The 21,492-nt window shown below is 50.0% G+C and overlaps 1 protein-coding gene across 7 annotated transcripts in view; it reads left to right on the plus strand.

Moving 5' to 3' along the window:
- Positions 1 to 16,815, plus strand: part of EYA2 (EYA transcriptional coactivator and phosphatase 2) — a 297,037-nt gene extending 280,222 nt beyond the window's left edge. For all 7 annotated transcript variants that reach the window (XM_058287182.2, XM_071211753.1, XM_004469912.5 and 4 more), the window contains 4 exons: positions 441 to 555; positions 1,472 to 1,593; positions 5,034 to 5,134; positions 16,035 to 16,815. In XM_058287182.2, coding sequence (XP_058143165.1) covers positions 441 to 555; positions 1,472 to 1,593; positions 5,034 to 5,134; positions 16,035 to 16,115 — 419 coding nt within the window. In that variant the 3' untranslated portion in view covers positions 16,116 to 16,815. The remainder of the gene's footprint in view (positions 1 to 440; positions 556 to 1,471; positions 1,594 to 5,033; positions 5,135 to 16,034) is intronic.
- The last annotated feature ends 4,677 nt before the right edge of the window (positions 16,816 to 21,492 follow it).

The raw sequence follows: 21,492 nt of genomic DNA on the forward strand, positions 1-21,492 counted from the left end.
TTGTCCTTGTAGAGCCTCAGTTCCTTCAGCTGGAAAGTAGAAATAAAAACAGTGTCCACCTTTAGGGTCACTGTGAGAATGAAATGGCCTAAGTCATGTTGACGGCACATAGTAAGCCCTCAGGAAATGTTCAGCCATTCTTTTTTATTTTATTATCCTCTGTCTCCATCCACCTTGACCATATAAACTCTGTGGTCTGCGTGGTATGCTCCTCTCTGTTCAGCACTCTGTTGAGCACACGCAGGAGGCGCCCCTGAACTCTTGGGCAGGTGGGTGGATTGAGGGATCCCAGGTTGGGAGTAAGAGGGGCCACTGGACCGAAGTTGACCTTGAGTAGCATCTGACTCGAACCCTCAGGGTGCAGTGGCCAGATGCCCCTTCCTTGCCTCCTACCCCTCCTGAAACGATGGCTTCCACCTCTTGATTTCCTTTGTCCACAGGCTTGATAGGGGCTCCCAAAAGGGAGACCTGGCTACAGCTCAGAGCCGAGCTGGAGGCCCTGACCGACCTCTGGCTGACCCACTCCCTGAAGGCACTGAACCTCATCAATTCCCGGTAAGTGGGAGCCCCCGCTGCCCTTTCTCCCAGCCAAGGGTGGGGGCTCCTCCATTCCCACAGTTGGGGGAACTGGCCTCCCCAAATTCTCACTTGTACACTTTCTAGACATTGGTGAAACTGAGATGTGCATGGCACAGTGGATCCCTCAGAACATAACTGAAGAGAGAGCTCCAAGTATAGATCAGTATTTATTGGACATAAGGTCCATCTTGTCTCATCCACTCTTGTCCAGAATACCCTGTCACAAAATTGTCCACACAAACCAGAACATCTGGTGGGTGGCTAATGAGGTGAGGAAGGTCCAGTTTCATCCTCTGCTTTCTAGTATTGTTCTTAAATAAGATAATCTGGGCCAGAGGACAAATTACTCTGCCACACTAGGGTCCAAAACTCTTGTATCCCAACTCATGAACAGTTAAAAAAATGGCATCTGAAGGGCTCAGTTTGCCCTGCTAATATGTTTATTTTGACCTACACTGTGTCTCAAAGATTGGGAAAGTTCTCATATAATTTCAGGTTTCTGAATTCTCTCAAAATATCAGAATTGGCAGGTGCTCTCCAATTTACCCCAGTCACCACCACCCCCTCTTGTCCTACACTTATTCCAATGTCACTCATTTACATTTCTTGTCTGGCCCCTGAAGCTATTTGAGTGAGTGACCCTTGAAATAAATATGTTTTTAAAATAAGAAAAGTATCACATCCACATTACATTTCAGTGTGTCAGACAGCCTCAGGCTTTAAAAAAAGGAACAGCTGGAGGATCCTTGGTCCCTTCCCTTGCTGCTGGTGACTTAGCCAGAGCCTCCAAAGCCCACCAAAATTCTCGCCCACTCCAGGCTTATGCTGTGGGGTGAGAGTCCTGGCCGTGCTGTATCTCTGAATTCTGATGCGCAGTCACTTTTGTCTTCAGGCCCAACTGTGTCAACGTGCTGGTCACCACCACTCAACTCATTCCCGCGCTGGCCAAAGTCCTGCTATATGGGTTGGGCTCCGTGTTTCCTATCGAGAATATCTACAGCGCAACCAAGACAGGTAGGGAGAATCCAGACCCCAGGATGGTGCGGGGAAGGAGGGTGGGGCTGGTTTCCCTCTGGGTGTGGGAAATGTAAGGAAAATGGCTCCAGGGAAGTTGAAGGAACTTGTCCAGGGATAGGACTCAGATACCCAAAACAACCCTTACAACCCACTCGCCTTTCCAAACTCTGCTTCTAGAAAAATTGGTTAGGATCTTGGTTTTCCAAGGTGGAAAAGTGGGTATTAGGATACTTGCAAAGTTTTATAACAAACATGCCCCAAAATACACAGACTTAAAAAAGATTCAAAGCTTTTTTTCTTTCAAATAACAAACTAGAGGTGAGTGATCCAGGCTGGTGGAGCAAGCCTCTTCTCAGTCAACACACACCCAGATGACCCATTTTTTTTCCTCCATCCCGGAGGAGTAATGCATATCTGATATTTTAAGGCCAAGGAAGGAAGGAACACCATCACTTCTGCTCATCTCCTGATGGCCCCAGCTTAATCACGGGACCAAAACTAGCTGCAAGAGAATCCGGGAAATGTAGTCTATAGCCAGGTGGCTGTGAGCCCAACCAAAATTCATGGAATTATGTTACTAGGGAAGAAGAGGGCAGTTCCCACCACAGCATGGCACAGGAGGCGATTTTAACTTAAGTGGTACACCTAAAATACATAGAAGATTATTCTCTTTTTAAATTATCTTTCAAGATAATTTCACTTCAGTGCTAGCTTGTCTTTACTGCCTCTCTAATACTCACTAATCTTCCTTGTTATGAAAGAGAACAAGTCTCAGGCTCAGAGCCTTCATCAGATTAAGAGAACTTAATAACTAGAAATTTACAGCATAGTTTATCATCAGTTTACCTTCTTTTTATGGCACGTAATAATGGTTTTCTTGTGTTACTCATTCTGTTCCCTATTTAAACAAATTTAAGTAAAGAAGTATTAGTTGATTTTAAGAGAGAATGTTAATTAGGTAGTAGTGATTCTTAGATATAGTACAATTTTTGTGAAGGAGGCATAGGAGTGTTTGAGAAACTCTAGTCCAGAAGGGCATTTCTCAAGAGATGATTTATGAGTAAATCAAGAGATGATTTCCATAATGGTCAGATAAGTGGAAACTAACAATGAACTTGAGTATATCAAAGGCTCAGTTAAGTCCTGAGGTAAAGAAACTTTTTAACCCCTATTTTTATGTGACCATAGAGCCATTCAACTTTAAATTTCTCAAGAAAAGAATCCTAACCCAGGCATATCTAAACTTTTCATTTAACTCACTGATTCTGTTGCTGTGTTAGAGAAATACCACAGAGAAGTAGTAAAGTACCTCTTATTTCTCACTTGGGGAGCCTGAGGATCAGAGAACTGAAAGCAGTCAAAATTGAGTCAGGATGGGAATTTGGCCTCCAGCTCCCTGTTTTAACATGAAGATCATAGTTTAAATTATAGTTTTCTGACATGATAATGCTGCATGACAAACATCCCCACATCTCCCAACACTCAGTGGCTTACAACAACCAACCTTTTTTTTTTAGTTAGACCAGTAAAAAATAATTTATTGGGAAATGGGGGAACAGATCAGAGCTTGCTGAGGATGGAAATACATACTGAGATTTGATGTGAGCTCCTCTAGGCAGAGAGAGAGTGGGTTTTGGCTGGTGTGGTCACCTTCTAAGCTATTAGGTGTCCCTCCCTTGCTCATGCTAAGGGGAGGGGCCCCAGTTGCTATTGGTTACCCCACCAGTGGTGGGGCCCAATGGTGAGGGCTTTTGTTCGGGGTGATCCAGGACCAACGGGGAGGCCTGTTACAACAACTAGCTTTCATTTCTTGCTCATGGGTCTGCAGGTCAGCTGAGGCTCTGCTGGCTTGATTCCGACTTCAGGTCTGTGTCACATAGCTCCGCATTATGGAACCAGCAGTCATCCAGGACCCATTCTTCTCATGACAGATAAAAGAAGTGCAATAGGCCAAGCCAGGCCACCCATGCACTTTTCTCATGGCAAGTCCCTAACATTCCATTGGTCAAACCAAGTCACGTGGCCAAGCCCAACATCACGGGGGTGAGGAAGAGACTCCACCCACTCCAGGGGGGGGACCTGCAGTGTGATTGGGTAGAGGGCAAAGAAGCATAGTTATGGTTAACTCAGGGTGCATTTATATCCACCGCTTTAAATCCAGCCTCTGCTCACACCGAGGAGGAATAACAAGCTGCAACACAGCTGGCTCCTAGATTGCCACAAAAGAGTGGTTGGGAGGGCCAGCTCTCCAGGTGGGCAGGCTGGCTTGGAATCCCAGCTCTGCACTTACTAGCTGGATGCCCTAAGGCAGGGGACTTCGCCTCCCTCTTCCTCAGTTTCTCTGTCCATAAAATGAACCTTCATCATAGGATAAAGTGAAAGAGTGCATCTAAGGCAGCTGGCGCTCCCAGCAGCGGGAGTGCAGCTGCTCACACCTGGGAGCTGTTTTACGGTTACGACAGCTGCTACCCTGTCCTCTGGGAGGCGTCACCAGCCCTGACTGAGCCTCAGTGTCTTCACCTTTGAAGTGGGGATTATATTAATTCCAATTTTGTAAGGATTGTTGTCATGATCAAATGAATTAATGTAGATCAGCGGTTCTCAACCTGGGGCGATTTGCCCCTCCACCCCCCACCCAGGGAACATTTAACAATGTCTGGGGACATCTTGGCTTGTACAACTGGGGAGCAGGGAAGATGCTACTGGCCTCTAGTGGGAAGAGACCAGGGATGCTGCTCAAGCACCCCACAATGTCAGGACAGCCCCCCACAACAAAGCAGCATCTGGCCCACAGTGTCCCCAGGGCTGAGGCTGAGAATCCCTGATACAGGCGAAGCACAGAGAAAAAAGCTCAATAAACGACAGCTGTATTATTACTGTTACTTTTTTTTACTATTTGCTATTGTTTAAACCTTGCTGACACAGTCATGATGAGAAAAGATCTGAATCGAGCGCCTCTGGATTTATACTGCTGCCCATCCAGGAAGAAGGAGAATAGGCAGGAGATGGTCATCGAGACTGCAGGAAAGAGCTGCGCAGGGGAGTCCCCACGCGGGCTGCCTTTGCCAGCAGCCTGCCCGGGCGTGCGGGTGTGAACGCCAGTGCCTCTGCTTCCTGGCTCTGTGATCCCGGGCAAATCGCTTCACCTCCTGGAGCCTCAGCCTCCTCATCTGTCAAATGGGCCCATCACTCCTTCATCAGAACGCTGCAACGGCGCTTCTCTTCTGCCTCTTCCTGCCTGTGTCACCTCGGGCCAGCTCCTTAGCCTCTCTGGGCCTCCTTGGTGGTCTCCTCCTTCACCTGGCGATAGCAGTAGTCCTTGCCTCGTAGGTTTGCGTGAGGATGAAACACCTGAGGGCCCTGAGCAGTTGTTATTCGCCCCCTCCTGGGCCTCACGGAGCTCTTCTCTTCTCTGTCCTTCCGCGTTGCGTGTGCAGGGAAGGAGAGCTGCTTCGAGAGGATAATGCAGAGATTCGGCAGGAAAGCTGTCTACGTCGTCATCGGCGACGGCGTTGAGGAGGAGCAAGGGGCGAAAAAGGTACTTCTTTCTGTCTCTCAAGCTGCTCTTTTCTCCTCCTGACTCGTGGTTTTCGAGGACTCTTGCAGCTGCGTTTCTCCACCTCCCCACCGCCGGCCGCCTTCTCTCCTTCCCAGGCTCTTTGCTCGCTGGTCGATTCCCATTTGCAAATCGCAGAAGCCTCCTGAGTAATTTCCTTCTGCAAATCCCCGCTCTGTGCCTTTGGCTGTCGCCCCTGGTAGCCCTGGATTGTTTCTGGGACAGCTCAGGAGCCCAGAGACACCCGGTCGGGGCGGGCTGGAGGGGGGGGGCCGGTGCACGTGCGGGTTTTATTTAATGCGTGCCGATCTTATGTTCCAGGAACCCTTCCCAGTTAATAAAGACAGCATTAAGCTAATGAAAAAGAAAATCCCACATTTGTGATCTCGGCCTCGTGAGGAGAGGGGCAGGGGGTTCTGGTGGCCACAGCTCTGTGCTTGGAGGAGAAACAGCTGCCGAAACCCCAGGGTCTGGGCCTGGTGACAGCGTCCCAGAGACCCTGCCAACCCCCACGCCGAGGCCTGGGAAGGGGATTGTTCCTGCCACAGAGCTCAGTTTGGGGGACCTGGTTTGCTCCTTCCCTCCTTCGCAGAAAATCCCAAGGAAATGCCAAAATGTCAAGGGCCTCGGCGGATGAGGCCCCCAAGACGAGGGAGACCTCGAGGGTCCTGAGAGAGGCCCGGGGAGAAGGCCCCTCCCGCTCCCCACTCGGCGGCCCCCTCCTCGAGGCTCCACCGCAGCGCTTCCCCCGGGAAGGACCTGTGCGCACCTGCCGCCCTTCCGGTCAGGCCAGCCTGCGACCCCTGCCCGGCTGCCCTGTCCTCCCCCAGGCCAGCGCCCCTCTTGTCGGGAAGCAGTGGCTGTGCGACTGGGGCTTGATCACAGACTCTGCAGCTAGCGCGCAGCCTCCACGAGCCGAGCACCTACTGCGTGCCGGCCCTGTTCTCGGCCAGGGGTGGAGGAGGAAGGGACAGGAGAAGAGGGGGTCCTGGGGGTGGTCAAGGCCGGCCTCACTGTGAGGTGACATCTGAGCAGAGACTGGGAGAAGGCCCACGAGAGCCCGGGGACATGTGGGAGGGCGTTCCAGGAAAGGAAGCCAGAAGCATGTGGCTGAAGGCTCAGCGGGCCTGGTGGCTGCAGGGGAGGGGCCCGAGCCAGGCCAGGGGGGTGCCTGGGGCCATTGGGAGGATCTCAGCTTTTACTCTAAGCCCTTCTTTTTAAACTATATTTCTTGAACTTGTAAAATGAGTGAGTTGACTTAAAGGAAAAAATAAGAAAGGAGTAATAGTAATAGGGGGCCCATACCAGGATATGGCCAAAGTGGTGGCAGCAAATCATGTGAACTGTCAGATTAATTACCACGTGGATTATCACATGAATTGCCTCTTGAGTTAGTGGCTTTTCACAGTATGCAAGAGCCTCATCTGTGGCAGGAAACCACCTGGGCCAGGGCCAGGTTTTAAGGGGGTTTCTGATGCCCCCTTTCTCCTCTTACAAGTTCAGGACTGAGAACTCTCCATGTGACAGGGTTCCAGAATAAAGCTTTGCTTCTTGCCAAATTGAATTGGAGAAGCCAGCACAGGCCTGCACCTCTGGCTCCCTCACACCTGCCCCTGCCTGTCACCTGGTAGGACAGGCAGAGGTACTCGGGGCAGCGACTGCGAGTTCTGGCCACCTCCCCAACCAGACAGGTGCTTGGGCAGTGTAACGAATGCTTAGAAATGCCCCTTTACCCTCCGGAGAGGAAATACTCCTGGGTAAGAAACCTATTATAACTGTGGTGTCCAAAAGGTCGATGTGGAATGGTGCTCTCAAGGAGAAAAGAGGGAAAGTCCTTTACACTCGAGATAACGAACCTGTGATTTGATTTGCAAATGCTGGGGCACGGCTGCCATGAAGACAAAGCGCAGCGCCGAGGCTGGCACCCCATGCCTTCGCGGCAGGCAAGATGTAGCACCACCAGGAGCAGGGGTGGGCTGTCGACCTCTAGTGCACCCTGTGACCTGCTCCTGCCCGAGCGTGGTAGTTTGCATAGGACTCGAACACTTGTTCTCTGCTCAGAGCCCTCGGAGGAGCACCTTGCAGAGACCCGCTGAGGGTGTGGCTGCGGGGGCCTCCCACCGGGGCTGGGCAGTGGGCTCGGGCCAGCCCCACCCAGCTCTGTGGGGTGTGCTTTGGGTGCTCAGAGATGCCAGGCAGGGGCCTAGAGACCAGGGAGGCTTCCTTCTTGCGGACATGACAGGTGCGCGAAGGCCACCCAGGGGACCTGGGCCCCTTCTGTCTCGGTGCCCTGCTTCTCCTGGGACGCGGCTCTTTCCCTGCAGTCCAGGGGCAAGAGGGGGGAGCACACCCCTCCCTTTAAGGGTGCAGCCCTCCCCAGGGAGGCACACAGGTGCTGCTCAGACCCCTGGGGCCAGATCCTAGTCACATGGTCCCCCCTCACTACAGGAAGCGGGGAGCTGTAGCCCTCCTCCTCCTCCCCTCCCCTCTCTTCTCCTTCTCTTTCTTCACACACACTTTTTCCCCCCTCCCCACCCCCGCCCTGCTGTTTTTCGTTTGTTTGGTTTTTTGCTGTGTCCATTGGCTGTGTGAGCTTCTGTATCTATTTCTCTTTTTGTCTTCTCATCTTTCTCCTCTAGGATTCAGAGGGATTCGATCCTGGGGCCCTCTGATGTGGAGAGAGGTTCCCTGTCAATGGCACCACCTCAGTTCCTGGTCTCTGTTGCACTTCGCTTTGAATTTCCCCTTCGTCTCTCTTTTGTGTATGTGTTTTGCGTCGTCATCTTGCTGCATGACTCTGTTACACAGGCACTGGCTCACTGCACAGGCACTCGCTCACCACGCGGGCACTCAGCTCACTGCATGGGCACTGGCTCACCGTGCAGGCACTCAACTCACTGTGTGGGCACTCGCTCACCACGCGGGCACTCAGCTCACTGCGTGGGTGCTGGCTTACTGTGCAGACACGCTTTCTCTTCTTTTTCACCAGGAGGTCCCAGGGATCAAACCTGGGTCCTCCCATTTGGTTGGCGGACGCCCTATCATTTGAGCCACATCTGCTTTCCTAGCCTTCATTCTAAGCCATATGGGCATCATATGCCCAGCTAAAAATTGGTAGTTTCTCCTGAGAGACAAGGGGAGAACAGATGTCGGGGGGACGCTGGCAGTCTGGGTCGTAGCTGGCGTGTGGTCAGGCTGTGACTGACCCCCAGGGGCATCCAGCCCTTGCCCTTAACCACAGCTGTTTACTCCTGACCCCATCATCATATTCAGTCCTCAAAACCACCCTGCAAGCTGGGTAGCAAGACATCCCATTTTATAGAAGAGGGCTTTGAGGCTCAGAGAGGTTAATCAGTTTGTCTAATGTCACACAGCAGGTACAGGCTAACTTCCCTGTGTCCTGCTCCTAAGGCCTGGTGGGGAGGAACGTAGGGATGGGGGAGTCTCAAAAAACCGCTGATTCACACCCAAGCACGAGCGGAGCTGCCCACCAAAGAAGTCTAGGGCACCCCCCGCTGAGCTCCCCTGAAAATCACTCAGCTGGGGTGCCCCAGACAGAGGCCCCAGCTCGTTAGTGAGAACGCTGTCTGCCGGCAGCTGGCCTGGCCTGATGGATGGGGGCCATTAGCCCCAGCCGCCGGACACCTGAGCACCATGAAACACGGCGACAGGACACGGAGCTCAGGCTGCGTCTGCTGACAGTGTTGTTAATATCTCCATTTTAGTGGGTCATTTGTCGCCACCTCCCCACAAGTGATAAATCCACCGGCGCTGTGGAGCCCTCACGCCTGGGGATGGGGGAGGCTGAGAGTTTTTCCCACCTTTGCTCCTTTTCTCCCAGAAAAATGAATTGCATTCCTTAAAGGGGCAGATGGCGGGGTGGCAGCCAGATCCGTCTCTGCAGCTGAAGGTGGAGCAGGGGAAGGAAGGCTCGGGGGGCGTGAGGTGGGGGGAGCCGGGATCACCAGAAGGCGTGCCGGAGGTTGCCTCTGCTTCCAGGATTGATGGTCTCCTGCTTTCCTTGAGCTGGGGAGTGTTTGGAAGCTACAGAACAAAGAAGGGGAAAGTGTGTTCATTGCTGGCTTTGCTTGAGAAACTCCCTCCTCCCGTCTTTCCATTCCTTCTGCAAGTATCTCTCAGGCGCCTGCTCTGCGCTGGGACCCTGCGCCGCAGCAGTCAGTACCGCGCTCCAAGCCCGACCCTTCCTCGGGGCCTTTGCCCCTGCTGCGTCTTCTGCCTGGACTGCCCTTCCCCCAGAGCTTTGCATGGCTCCCTCCTTCTCGTCCTTCGGGTCCGTCTTCAATACCACCCCCTCTCCCCAGAGAGGCTCTCCCTGACCCACCCATCAAAAACAGACATCACCACCACCCCAGCTGCTTTCTACACTAGAGTATTGTCTTCCTTATATTTTCTTCATTGCACTTGGCACAAGATGAAATAATGGCCTTGCTTATTTCCTACCTCTGGGTTTATTATCAGTGGCTCCCATGAAAGCCCATGAGCGTGTATCACCCGGGGACACAGCAGTGAAGAATCGGATCGAGCCCCTGCCCTCGGGAGCTCCCCTTTCCAGGAGGTCTTAGACACACACGGCCAGTTCACAGAAAGACGTGTGCCTGGGCAGGCAGTGAGGCGGGCTGCAGGGGAAAGTGAGGCCCGTGCCAGCTGCTGCCAAGCAGGAAGGGGCCCACGTTGTCCTTCCCATGCCAGTCAGCCAGCAAGGTTCCAAGTCAAAGCCATCTCACCAACCTAGCCCCAGCGCAGCAGGATTTCTTGGCGTGTTGCTTTTTGGTGGAGGCTGAAAAGGGCTGCAGTCGAGACCCAGTCCATGTGTCCAAAGGAAACATCTCCGGGATCAAAGGGAAACTGGGTCCCTTCCTTGCAGTGAGTCACTGTTCCAGCTCCTTAATCCCTCTGAGCCTTGATTTCTCTGTCTGAAAAATGGGCTGATAACAAAAGTAACTGCATGATAGGCTTGATGGGGGTGTTTCAAAGGCCACACGGGTAAAGCGCTCAGCGTGGTGCCCTGGCCACAGGGAGTGACCACAGCACTTGTGATTTCACAGCAGCAGGAGTGACCGAGCAGTTGTGATTTCACTTCCTACCTTACTTGCTCACTTGGGAAAGTGTGTTGCACACACAAATGACACAGACCCCCTCCACTCCCCAGGGCTCTGGAAGCCTCTTCCTGCAGTGCCCTGAGTCCTGCTATGCCAGGAAATGGGCGGCAGTTACTGAGTTCGAGGCGTGTCCCCCTCCCAGGGTGTTCTCTCACTGCCGTTGGATTGTGTCCCCATAGTGACAGGGAAGGACTGGAGGGGCTGCTGTTCCCCCTGGTCCTCTCGCAGCCTCCGCTGGGCTCCCTCGAGCAGTGGGCTGGTTCCTTCCTCTCCGGCCCCGTCGGGGTCCCGTTTAATAGTAACAGAACAAGGCTCGTCTCGCCAGCGTTGCAGTGCTGTGATACGCGGGACAGCTTAGGGCAGGAAGAGCTCTGGTGGTAGAAGCTCTAAGGGAGTTCAGGGATCCTGCTTCTTTCCAAAGTTCTCTGTTGTGTCAGCATAATCATTCATTCATGCATTCATTCATTCATTCACTATGTGATGGATATATGCTGGGCACAGGGTATTTGTATGTGTATGTGGAGTTATACAAATACATATATATACATGGAGAGATTGTATTAGTTAAAATAGAGCTGCTGCTGCTGTAACAAAAAGATCTCCTGGGAGGGAGGGAGAAGGCAGGCCAGGGGCTTAAACAAGAGAGAAGCTCATTGCTCTCTCGTGACAGTTCTGCAAACTCGGCAGGGCCGGGCCCCATGGAGCTGTGGCTGCAGTCCTCAGGGGGTCACCCCCGCTTTTGCGGCTCAAGGTGGCACCACCACGTCGGCATTGCAGGCAGAGGGAGAAGAAGTGGGTGAAGAGCAAGAGAGCGCACACTCTTCCTTTGAAGGATACAGCCCGGAAGTGCTCACATCGCCTCTGCTCACATCCACTGTGAAAATCATACAAGTGCAGAGCTGGGGAGTCCCTGGGGGGCGGGGGGGTGCAGGCAGTCAGGGAAGGCCTCTCCTGGAGAAGAGATTGGAGCCGAGACCTTGGATTGGTTTCCTCTTGCTGCTGTGACGAATTCCTGCAGATTTAGTGGCTTAAAACAACATATTTATCGTCTTTCGGTTCTGGGGGTCAGAAATCTACAACAGGCCAGCAGGGCTCCGTTCCTCCGGGGGCTCTGGGAGAGAATCTGTTTCCTTGCCTCCCTCGTGGCCCCCTCCTCCGCCCCCAGAGCAGCAGGGTGGCTCCTTCCTCTCTCTGTGACTCTCCTTCCATCGTCGCATCTGCTTCTCTGCCTCGACTCCTGCCTCCCTCTTCTCTGCAAGGACTCCCCCCGAATAATCCAGGAGAGGCTCCCATCTCCAGATCCTTACCTTAGTCATATCTGCAAAGTCCCTTCTCCACGTGAATATGCGGCAACGCGTTCCCAGGTTCTGGAGCAAGGAAGGGCGAGGACGAATGAGGACGTACAGAGCAGAGCCCCAGAGACGAGAAGGGACATGGTGTGTCCCAGGAGCCAAAAGGGAGTATATTTTCCAGGCTCTACACAGAACCTCCCTGGGCAGCAGAATTACCAGAACTCTGGGCATCCAGATGCTCATCAAGCACTGTTAACTCCTTAACTAAAAGGGCAATGGCTGTCTTAAGGAGGAATTAGTATCTTTTAGCTGCAGGTAGCACAAGACCCATGTAATGATGGATCACTTCAGATTAGTTGTAACAAGATCGGTTGGTTTAGTGACTCAGAAATTCACCAAGTATCCCATTCTGTCCTGTTGCTCCACCTTCCTCACTATCTTTGGCTTTTTATTTTCTAGTTTATTACCCCTTGATCTCAAAATGGCCAGCACAGCACCAGACATCACGCACTAACGTGACAGCATCCAAATAGGAAGGGACGGGATAGAGGAAAGGGGTTCTTCTCAAGTGCTTTTCTCTAATCGTGGAGGAAAACCTTTCCCAGAAGCCCAGCTGACTTCCTCTTTGGCTTCAAGGGGCCACACAGCCACCTCCAAACCAAACACTGGCATACAGGACTGGGATTGTCAAATCTGGCTTATCACAATCATGACTCATCCCCTGCATCTGGGCACAACACTGCTAAATTCAGGGTTCTGTAAGCAAGGAAGAAGGGAGGATAGCTGTTGGGCAGACTGTATAGCCTTAGTCAAAGATGAAATTTTTCTGTGATAAAAATGCAGTCAAGTTCCTTCTCTGGAACCAGACAACCTGAGTTCAAGTCCTGGCTCTTCTCTCCCTGTGCGTCGCTCAGAGGATAATTGATCAGGCTAAAGGATATAATGTGTGTAAAATGTTTTGCACAGGGCGTGGTACATTAATAAGCACTTAACAAATGTTAGTGATTTTATTATGACGCTGATAGGTTAGGATCATGGTTATTACGGGCTTGTCACATTGATTAAATCTCTTCTCTCTTCTTTCTGTTTCACCCCCCCACACACACACTTGTAAAATGTTGCTCTTTGGGTGCTGGTTTGGTTTCGGGTATTCAGTGAAATCAACACAAAGGCCCTGATGAGAGTGCCCGGCTCACTAATGGCAGCACCTAAATGGAGTATTTAAAGCACAGGGTACAACAGAGACGGAACCAATTGGTGGTTGCCAGGGCCCTGGCAGGTGGGCGGAACTGCTTAATGGGTGGGGGGTTTTACTTTGGAGTGATGGGAATGTCCTGGAGCTAGATAGATGTGGTGGTTGCACAGCACTGTGAATGCAATGAGTGCCACTCATTTCGTTCACTTTAAAGTGGTTAATTTTGCATTCTGTGAATTTCACAATAATTTTTAAAATCTAGTATAATAAACTTTTACAAAACAAAATACAAAATGCATCATGGCACACAAGAATTTTACTCAGCTAGCCCTTTTCCACTCCTCATCCCTACCACACAAATGCACACACGCACGTACACTCACGTGCATGTACACATACACATATGCTTGCACACTTGTGCACATGCTACAGCCCCTCTCCATGACTCCGTGTCCCCATACCACCTACCCCTTGCCCTGCCTGAGACGCGCTGCCCTTCAGCCACCTTCCAACCACGGAGTCCTCATCACGCGTCATGGCTCACTTCCCACCTCCCCACCCCCACCCCCCCCCCACCTCCCCACTCCCTGCCCCAGGACGCCCGCACAGCTCCCAATCCCATCATGGCCACCAAAAAGGCTGCTCTTTCTGGCTTGTTTATTTGCCGCCTTAATGGTGGTTTTCTCTTCTTCGTGATGTAGTCTTATTTATTATTTTTTAAACTACTGAAAACCTCCAAATATATCCTGCCACTTATCTGCACACATATATGCGATTTGCCCTCCATCCTTCCTGACTTTGTCCTGTATTTACACAGAGATGTCCTTAGGAACAAAGACATATTCATGACAGTAGCCTGTGCTTACTGAGTGCTTAGTATGTGCCGGCTCCTTGGTTCTTGAAGAGCTACGACGGGTTGTAGACAGCAGGCGTTAGCCCTGTTTTACAGACAAAGCAGCAAAGCAAATTGCCTGAGTCGCCCGGAATGGTAGAGCAGAGCTTTGGGCCAGGCACTCTTGCTTTTTAACCATCACCCTACAGCATTAGTTCACAAATTTCTCATGCCACAATTGTGATTTCTTGCCATAACCTACACACCACTTCTTATGCCAGTCACAATTGTTGCTATATCCATCCCCTACCTATGCCTATACTTATGTACATACTATTTTCCTTTCAATTCACTCACTTTTATTTAACAGTGAAAACTTGACATCATGACGATAAACATAAAGCAGGCATCCCCTGCCAGAAAGAAAGGAACAGAAAAAGAAACAAAAGCTACCAACTAATGTCCTTGTCTAGCTGGATATTACAGCTGCCAGGATGCTCAGAGGCCAGTTGGTTCAAAATGCAGAGTTCAGGAGGGGTTCAGGGCACACTGGCATCTACCTGAGACTTCCTTCTCTCAGGAGCAGGATTGAGAACAAATTTTAAAAAGGAATAGGTTCAGGAAGTGGTCTTGGCCCAGTGGTTAGGGCGTCTGTCTGCCACATAGGAGGTCCGCGGTTCAAACCCCGGGCCTCCTAACCCGTGTGGAGCTGGCCCATGCGCAGTGCTGATGCGCGCAAGGAGTGCCCTGCCACGCAGGGGTGTCCCCCGCGTAGGGGAGCCCCACGCACAAGGAGTGCACCCGTAAGGAGAGCTGCCCAGCGCAAAAGAAAGTGCAGCCTGCCCAGGAATGGCGCCACACACACGGAGAGCTGACACAAGATGACGCAGCAAAAAGAAACACAGATTCCTGTGCCACTGACAACAACAGAAGTGGACAAAGAAGATGCAGCAAATAGACCCAGAGAACAGACAACCGGGGGGCGAGGGAGGGGAGAGAAATAAATAAATAAAATCTTTAAAAAAAAAAAAAAGGAATAGGTTGCTCACCCGTGGTTTAACGCCACGTCAGCACTGCCTGTGCCCCCACTGGGACCCCCGGTGGGAGGAGGCAGTGTTTTCATACCTGCCCCACGCAGGCTCTAGCCAATCAGCACCTGCCCTGGGACAATGGAAACAGGTGGCCGTCCTGGTGGGTACGGGCCCGCCAGCATCTGTGTCTCATGGAAATACCACCTGCACATGACTTCACACACTTCAGCAGCAGCCACAAGTTCGGGGGCTCCCCCCACCCCCTCAGGTTCAGTAATTTGATAGAATGTCTCACAGAATTCAGGAATGTGCTTTACTTAGGATTAGTTTATTATAGTGAAAAGGATACAAATAAGAGGCTGGCAGGTTCTCAAATGCTAAGCTTTCTTGGTTCAGCTCATAGAGTGGGAATGCATCACCCCCCCTCCCCCCAGTGCATCAATGTCTTTTTTTTTTTTAAGATTTATTTATTTCTCTCCCCTTCCCCCCCTCCACCCCAGTTGTCTGTTCTCTGTGTCCATTCGCTGCGTGTTCTTTCTGTCTGCTTCTGGTGTTGTCAGCGGCATGGGAATCTGTGTTTCTTTCTGTTGCGTCATCTTGTTGTGTCAGCTCTCCGTGTGGGCGGCACCATTCCTGGGCAGGCTGCACTTTATTTCGTGCTAGGTGGCTCTCCTTACGGGGCGCACTGAGGCTCCCCTACATGGGGGACACCCCTGCATGGCACGGCACTCCTTGCATGCATCAGCACTGCACGTGGGCCAGCTCCACACGGGTCAAGGAGGCCCGGGGTTTGAACCACGGACCTCCCATGTGGTAGACAGACGCCCTAACCACTGGGCCAAGTCCGCTTCCCTCAACGTCTATTAACCATCAGAAAAGCTCTGTGAAATTCCGGGTCCAGAGCGTTTCTCGGGGTTTCATTACATTGGTGTGATTGGTGGGGTCAGTACCCACATGGTTGAACTCCGTCTCCACCCCTCTCCTTTTCTGAGAGGTCAGGCTGTTATCACATGGCTCAAGCCAACCCCCTAATCAGGTGGCCAGTCCCCCACCCTAAGACCACCCAGCTTCGCTGGCCCCACCCTGTCATCTTTGCACAAACCATCAGTTATGGTCTGAGGCCCACCTTGAATAACAAGATACTACTGTCAAGGCAGATCCCAAGGTTTCCAATCAAACCATACGAGTGGAAAGAGAGCACTTCTTTCACAGTACTAGCAAAAGCCTCAGGGTTGTGTCTCAGTCCTCCCCTCCCCCCGCCCAGGGGCAGGGACAAAGACCAGACTTTCTGGTGACCAGATTCCTTCCTCTGCTTCCACACACTTCACTGTCCTAAACTTTCTAAGCCTTGGGTGCAGTTCCAGGGGCTGCGGGGGTGCGGCAGGGCCCTAACCTGGAGTCTTCTGTTCCAGCACAACATGCCTTTCTGGAGGATATCCTGCCACGCTGACCTGGAGGCGTTGCGGCACGCCCTGGAGCTGGAGTATTTATAGCACAGCCAGGGGGCAATACCTGGCATGGTCAGACGCATCACAGACGCCCAGGCCCCCTGCCTTCCCCACCTCCCCAGTGAACACTCCAGAGAGCCCGGCGCTGGTCATCCTGGCAAAAGGACGGATCCAAGGACCATCTCAGGCTGTCCTTTCCATCTACATAGGGTCCAAGAAGCAAGGAACCCATTATTGGCTTCGGAATATTTGAGTTGGGGACTCAGAATCCAGACTTTTCTACAAGACTCGCAGAACAAAAGCAAGAAATTGCTGATTTGGGGGAAGGCTGGTGGTGAGGAGGGGCAGATTCTTTTTTTTTTCTCTCTCTCTAATTTATGGACTAATCTCATTACTCCGGTATTATGCTCTTGTACCTGTGTTGGTGTTTTTCTTAGTCATTGGTTTGGTTTTGTTTTTAAACTGGCATGTGGGGGCAGTTCACGGTTCTAATTTAAGCACTCTCTTCTCCAAGTTGTGCTTTGGGGGGGACAATCACTCTTTGACCATTAGGGAGGGAGGCAATTTAGGGCTGTTGGGAAGACGGTTGCTTATTTTTGTTTGTAAAGCCCTTACCTGACGTCTTGTGGACAGTGCACGTGCCTTATGCTGCCATCTTGTTTTCTAGAAAGAGGGAACACTGGGAAGGGAGCAGTACTTTGTGATGGATAAAAGGCATTAAATAAAACCACGTTTACATTTTGAAGTTGGGTGGGATGTAGCTAATTTATTGCCACTCTTGAAGCTTCCAAATGTGTTGGTCTTTCTCAGGACTTTACAGTTAGAAAAGAATAAAATCCAACTGAATCTGGCTTAAGCACCAAAAAAAAGGAAGATTCTCTCCAGGAACATTAGGTGATGTCTGTGTTCAGGCATAGCTGGGTCCAGGAGATCAAATGACTTTCTCTTGTGTTGTTTTAACTCTCAGGCATGCTCTCCCATGTGTGGCAAACATGGCTCCAAGAATCTTTCACTCAAACCATACCAGTGGAAAGAGAGCACTTCTTTTACAGTACTAGCAAAAGCCTCAGGATTGTGTCTCATTGGCCAACCTCAGTCATGGGGCTCCCTATGAACTGGGTTAGGGTTGGATCCCTCATGAACAGACAGTTGGGGAGTACTGGTCCACAAAGGGAAAATCAGTGAACTACTGCTAAAAAAAAAAAAAAAAAAATGGAGGGGGGGATTGGGGATAAGTGGGGATTGGACTGGAAAATATAGACTTCCATTCTAATGATAGGTCTTCATTTCTGGTGGATGAGAAGTAAGGCAAAGATCCAGTGAGGGGAAGGAGAGTGATCTGGAAAAGTTCTGAGGACATCTTGAGCACCACTGTTGCCTATGGAGCACAAAGCAGGGCTTATATCCACCTGATTTGGATGCTAAGCAGAAATACAGGCTCCTCTCTCTATCCATGTTGGTAAAATCCAGGGTGACGAGCTAGCTAGTGCCCATGTCATCGAAGACGGGAGATGACTTGGCTATAGGAGTCTCCAAGGTAGAATCTCTAATGATAGAAAGCCATCACCAAGGATAAAAGAGACCTCCTCACTAGATTCTGAGTAAATACTGTTTTATCTCTATATTCTCAGAATCAAGTATAAAACCTGACAAAATGGAATCCCATTTTTGATGGGATGGAAGGAAGGATGGAAGTATAATTGGAATCACGGATAATTGCATGAGTGAATGGACATTTAGATGGATGGATGGATGGTTAAATAGTTGGGTGGGTGGATGGATGAGTGGTCGGTTAAATGAATGGATGGTTGAGTGATTGGAAGGTGGATAGATGACTGAGTGCTTGGAGGATGGACAGAGAAATGGCTGGAAAACAATGGGGATAACTAGATGGATGGTTGGATAGATCATGGATGGATGGACAGATGACTGACTCAATGGATGTGTGGTAAGGTAAATGGATGGATGGTTGTTTGGATGAATGACTGGGTGGTTTTTTGGAAAGATGGATAGATGGTTAGGTGAATGGGAAGTGGATACTTGAATGAGTAGGTGAATATGTGGATGGATAGATGAGTAGATGGATTAATGGCTGATGGTTGATAATAATGATATAATGGAGGATATGTGGATATGAGGATGGTTGGATGGGTGGATGATGATTAAATGGAAGGCTGAATGGAAATGACAAATCCCTATAATTGCCTAAAACATCTGGGTTAGCCTGTTATCTGCCAGAATAGGTTTCTTCTGTAGTGACTTGGAAGATGTGGCTGAATGAGTTGGCTTCTGCCTGGAGCAGAGAAAGGGATGGGAGCAGACCCACCCTCAGAAGTAAGTGATGTGAATGCCCTTGGCTTTCTTTTGGCTTCCCATTGTTTAGCACCCCTGCTATATGGGCACCCAGTTGTACAGACGATCTCTCCATCCCTCCCTTCCTGACACCATCAAAAACCTGCTTTCAGGTCTAGAGTCAAAAGAGTAAATTACTTTTTAAAAAACATTTTCTTTTAATAGGCTTACATTTTTTTTTAAGTCAAAGGTATAAAAGCACTAATAGAATTTCAGCGAGGCACATAGAAGAAGGTGGGGTGTGGGGGGCAATAGATGGGCTTTCCTCTAGACCCTGAAATTGAACTGCCTACATGGTCACTTACTTTCTGCTGTGGAAAGCTGGTTCTGACGGAAGCCAGAAGTGCCTGGTCTCGAAGGTAATTCTGCATGGCTCAGAGCTGCCTGGGGCAAGCACAGCGTCCTGTTGATCTCTGTGAACTCAGGGGCCATCGCAGGGATGGTGATCCGTGAGTGGGGGGCGGATGGATGGATATTTGGTGATATCAGGCTACCTGCCTTCACTGTGTCCCCAGCAGTGTCTTCGCAGCTTTCCAAAACACCTTGAAGTAGAGTAACCGGACTATTCAGCACTCACAAACAAAATCCCTTGGCCCCTCAGAAGCTCAAGCATGTCCCCAGAACTTCCCGACAAGCCCAGGAGAAGGATGGAGATCCACAGGAAGTCCACAGGGCTCCCTCAGAGCTGAAGGGATTCCCAAGGGATATAATTGAATTTCCAAGGGACTTAACAGTTGAGACCTAAAGCTAACATTGGGATTTTTTTTCTGTTGCAAATGACAGAAACACAAAGTGGCTGAAACAACACAAAATTCTTTGTCTCACTTGAGTGAAAGGTTCAGGAATGTGTGTGTTCAGATGCCTCCTCTCCCAAGGCAGAGTTCAAGGCATGTCTTGAAAATTCAGTCTCTTTCTCTCTATCTCTGGACTCTGTTTTCTCTAATTTGTCTTCATTTGCAGGCAGTAAGCCAACAAAGTGGAAGCCATGGGTGGAATAATACAACAAGGATTTCCTTTGACAAAGCATTGCTTATCTCTTAGAGGATCCCTGCTTAGGAAAGATGGTTACTGAGCAAAGCAGGAGGTTCTCTGCCAAATGCGCTCAAATGACCAATTCCTGAGACACCAGGGTTTCAAAGGGAGAAAGAGAGTACTGCTAGGCACAAAGCAAGAGATCGCATGGCCTATCCACCTAAACTCTGTCTCCCCAAACTACAGTGATTCTGATAGTTTCATAGTATTTAAAGACAGGCAGGTTTATGCTAAGGAGTATAGTGGCTTGAGATGATGAAGTCAGAGATGATCTAATAATTGAGCATGTGCAGATTGGTTACATGCCTGGTCACAGGACATAGATAAGAAAATGGTGACCTCAATATGATGATGGGCATGACTTAGTATTATAATGAGGTAGAAGTCACTAATAAGTTAAGGTTTGAGCTACTACATCTGTCAGGCAAGCCAATTATGGTTATCTCTAGCTTCATCTAGTAAGATAGTTTAGGAATTGGGATGGGTTAGTTCTAGACTGACTCAAGTTCTTTCATTAGTAGACATCAGGGTGCTGTCTAGTGATCATAAGACTCCAAAATTGGAAAGCAAGAGTGGGGGGTACAGGCAGGGACAATTATGAGGTTTTTATAATCACAAGACAAAGGTTTTATGATTTTACAATCATTATCAAAGATCAGGGCATCTGGGTTCTAGTTCAGCGAGTGTCAGTAATTTCAGCTGTTTTGGCTGTGCTACAATATACTAGAAAGTAAAAAGGCATCTATGTATAATGATTCAGTAATCATAATCAGTTGTGAATTCTTTACTCTGAGTTTCAAGGTCAGGTTAAATTTCCTTATGGTTTAAATATCTAGTATTCTTCCTCAATTACTTGTAACCAAAAGCATCCCAACTGATAAAGCACATAATGAAGTATTAGTAGGAGTACTATATCACAATGGGCTCTGATTTCTACTCAGTAAGTCAATATTTTGTGTTACCAACAACTGAAGCAGGGCATTTCTTCATCATTTATTAGGTGAGTATCCAAAATGCATTAGGCAGGGAAGCAGATATAGCTCAAGCAATTGGGCTTGCACCTAACACGTGGGAGGTCCCGGCTTCAGTTTCTGGTGCCTCCTGAAGAGGGCAAGCTGGCACAATAAGATGACACAACAAAGAGACAGAGGAAAGACAATGAGAGACAACAAACCAGGGAGCTGAGGTGGCTCAAGTGATTGAGCGCCCCTCTCCCACGTGGGAGGTCCCAGGTTTAGTCAGTTCCCAGTGCCTCCTAAAGAGAAGACAAGCAGACACAGAGAGCACACAGCAAAACGGACACAGCAGACAGCGACCTCAAACAATGGGGAGGGGGGAATAAATAAAATCTTTTTTTTAAAAAATGCATTAGGCAGTGTCCCAGGCACAAGGGACAAATTGAATAAGACATGATCCTTGCAAAGAAAACACTGATAAATGTGGCATGTTTTAAAAGCTTTACATGCTTGCTTCAGCAGCATATATACTAAAAACTTTAAAAACCATAAGCAGAAAGGAGCAGATGTAGTTCAGTGGTTGAGCATCTGCTTCCCACATATGAGGTCCTGGCATCTCCTGGTGCCTCCTTGAAAAAAACTTTTGGGAAAAAAAAGTAAGCAGAGGCAAAATTCACATTGAAATTCAAATCACAGATAAGAGCAAGAGTTAAGCCCCCTAGTGTTTAAAGAGCTCTTAGAAAGCAGTAAGAAACAGATCAACAACCAAATAAAAATGGCCAAAGGCTATGATCAGACAGTACCTTAAAAAAAAAGAACACACTGGGAAGCAGACCTGGCCCAGTGGTTAGGGCGTCCGTCTACACGAGAGGTCCGCGGTTCAAACCCCAGCCTCCTTGACCCGTGTGGAGCTGGCCCGTGCGCAGTGCTGATGCACTCAAGGAGTGCCGTGCCACGCAGGGGTGTCCCCTGCATAAGGGAACCCCATACACAAAGGAGTGTGCCCCGTAAGGAGAGCCGCCCAGGGTGAAAGAAAGTGCAGCCTGCCCAGGAATGGCGCCGCCCACACGGAGAGCTGACAC

Source organism: Dasypus novemcinctus, chromosome 24, assembly GCF_030445035.2.
Source record: "Dasypus novemcinctus isolate mDasNov1 chromosome 24, mDasNov1.1.hap2, whole genome shotgun sequence".
Classification (NCBI taxonomy): domain Eukaryota; kingdom Metazoa; phylum Chordata; class Mammalia; order Cingulata; family Dasypodidae; genus Dasypus; species Dasypus novemcinctus.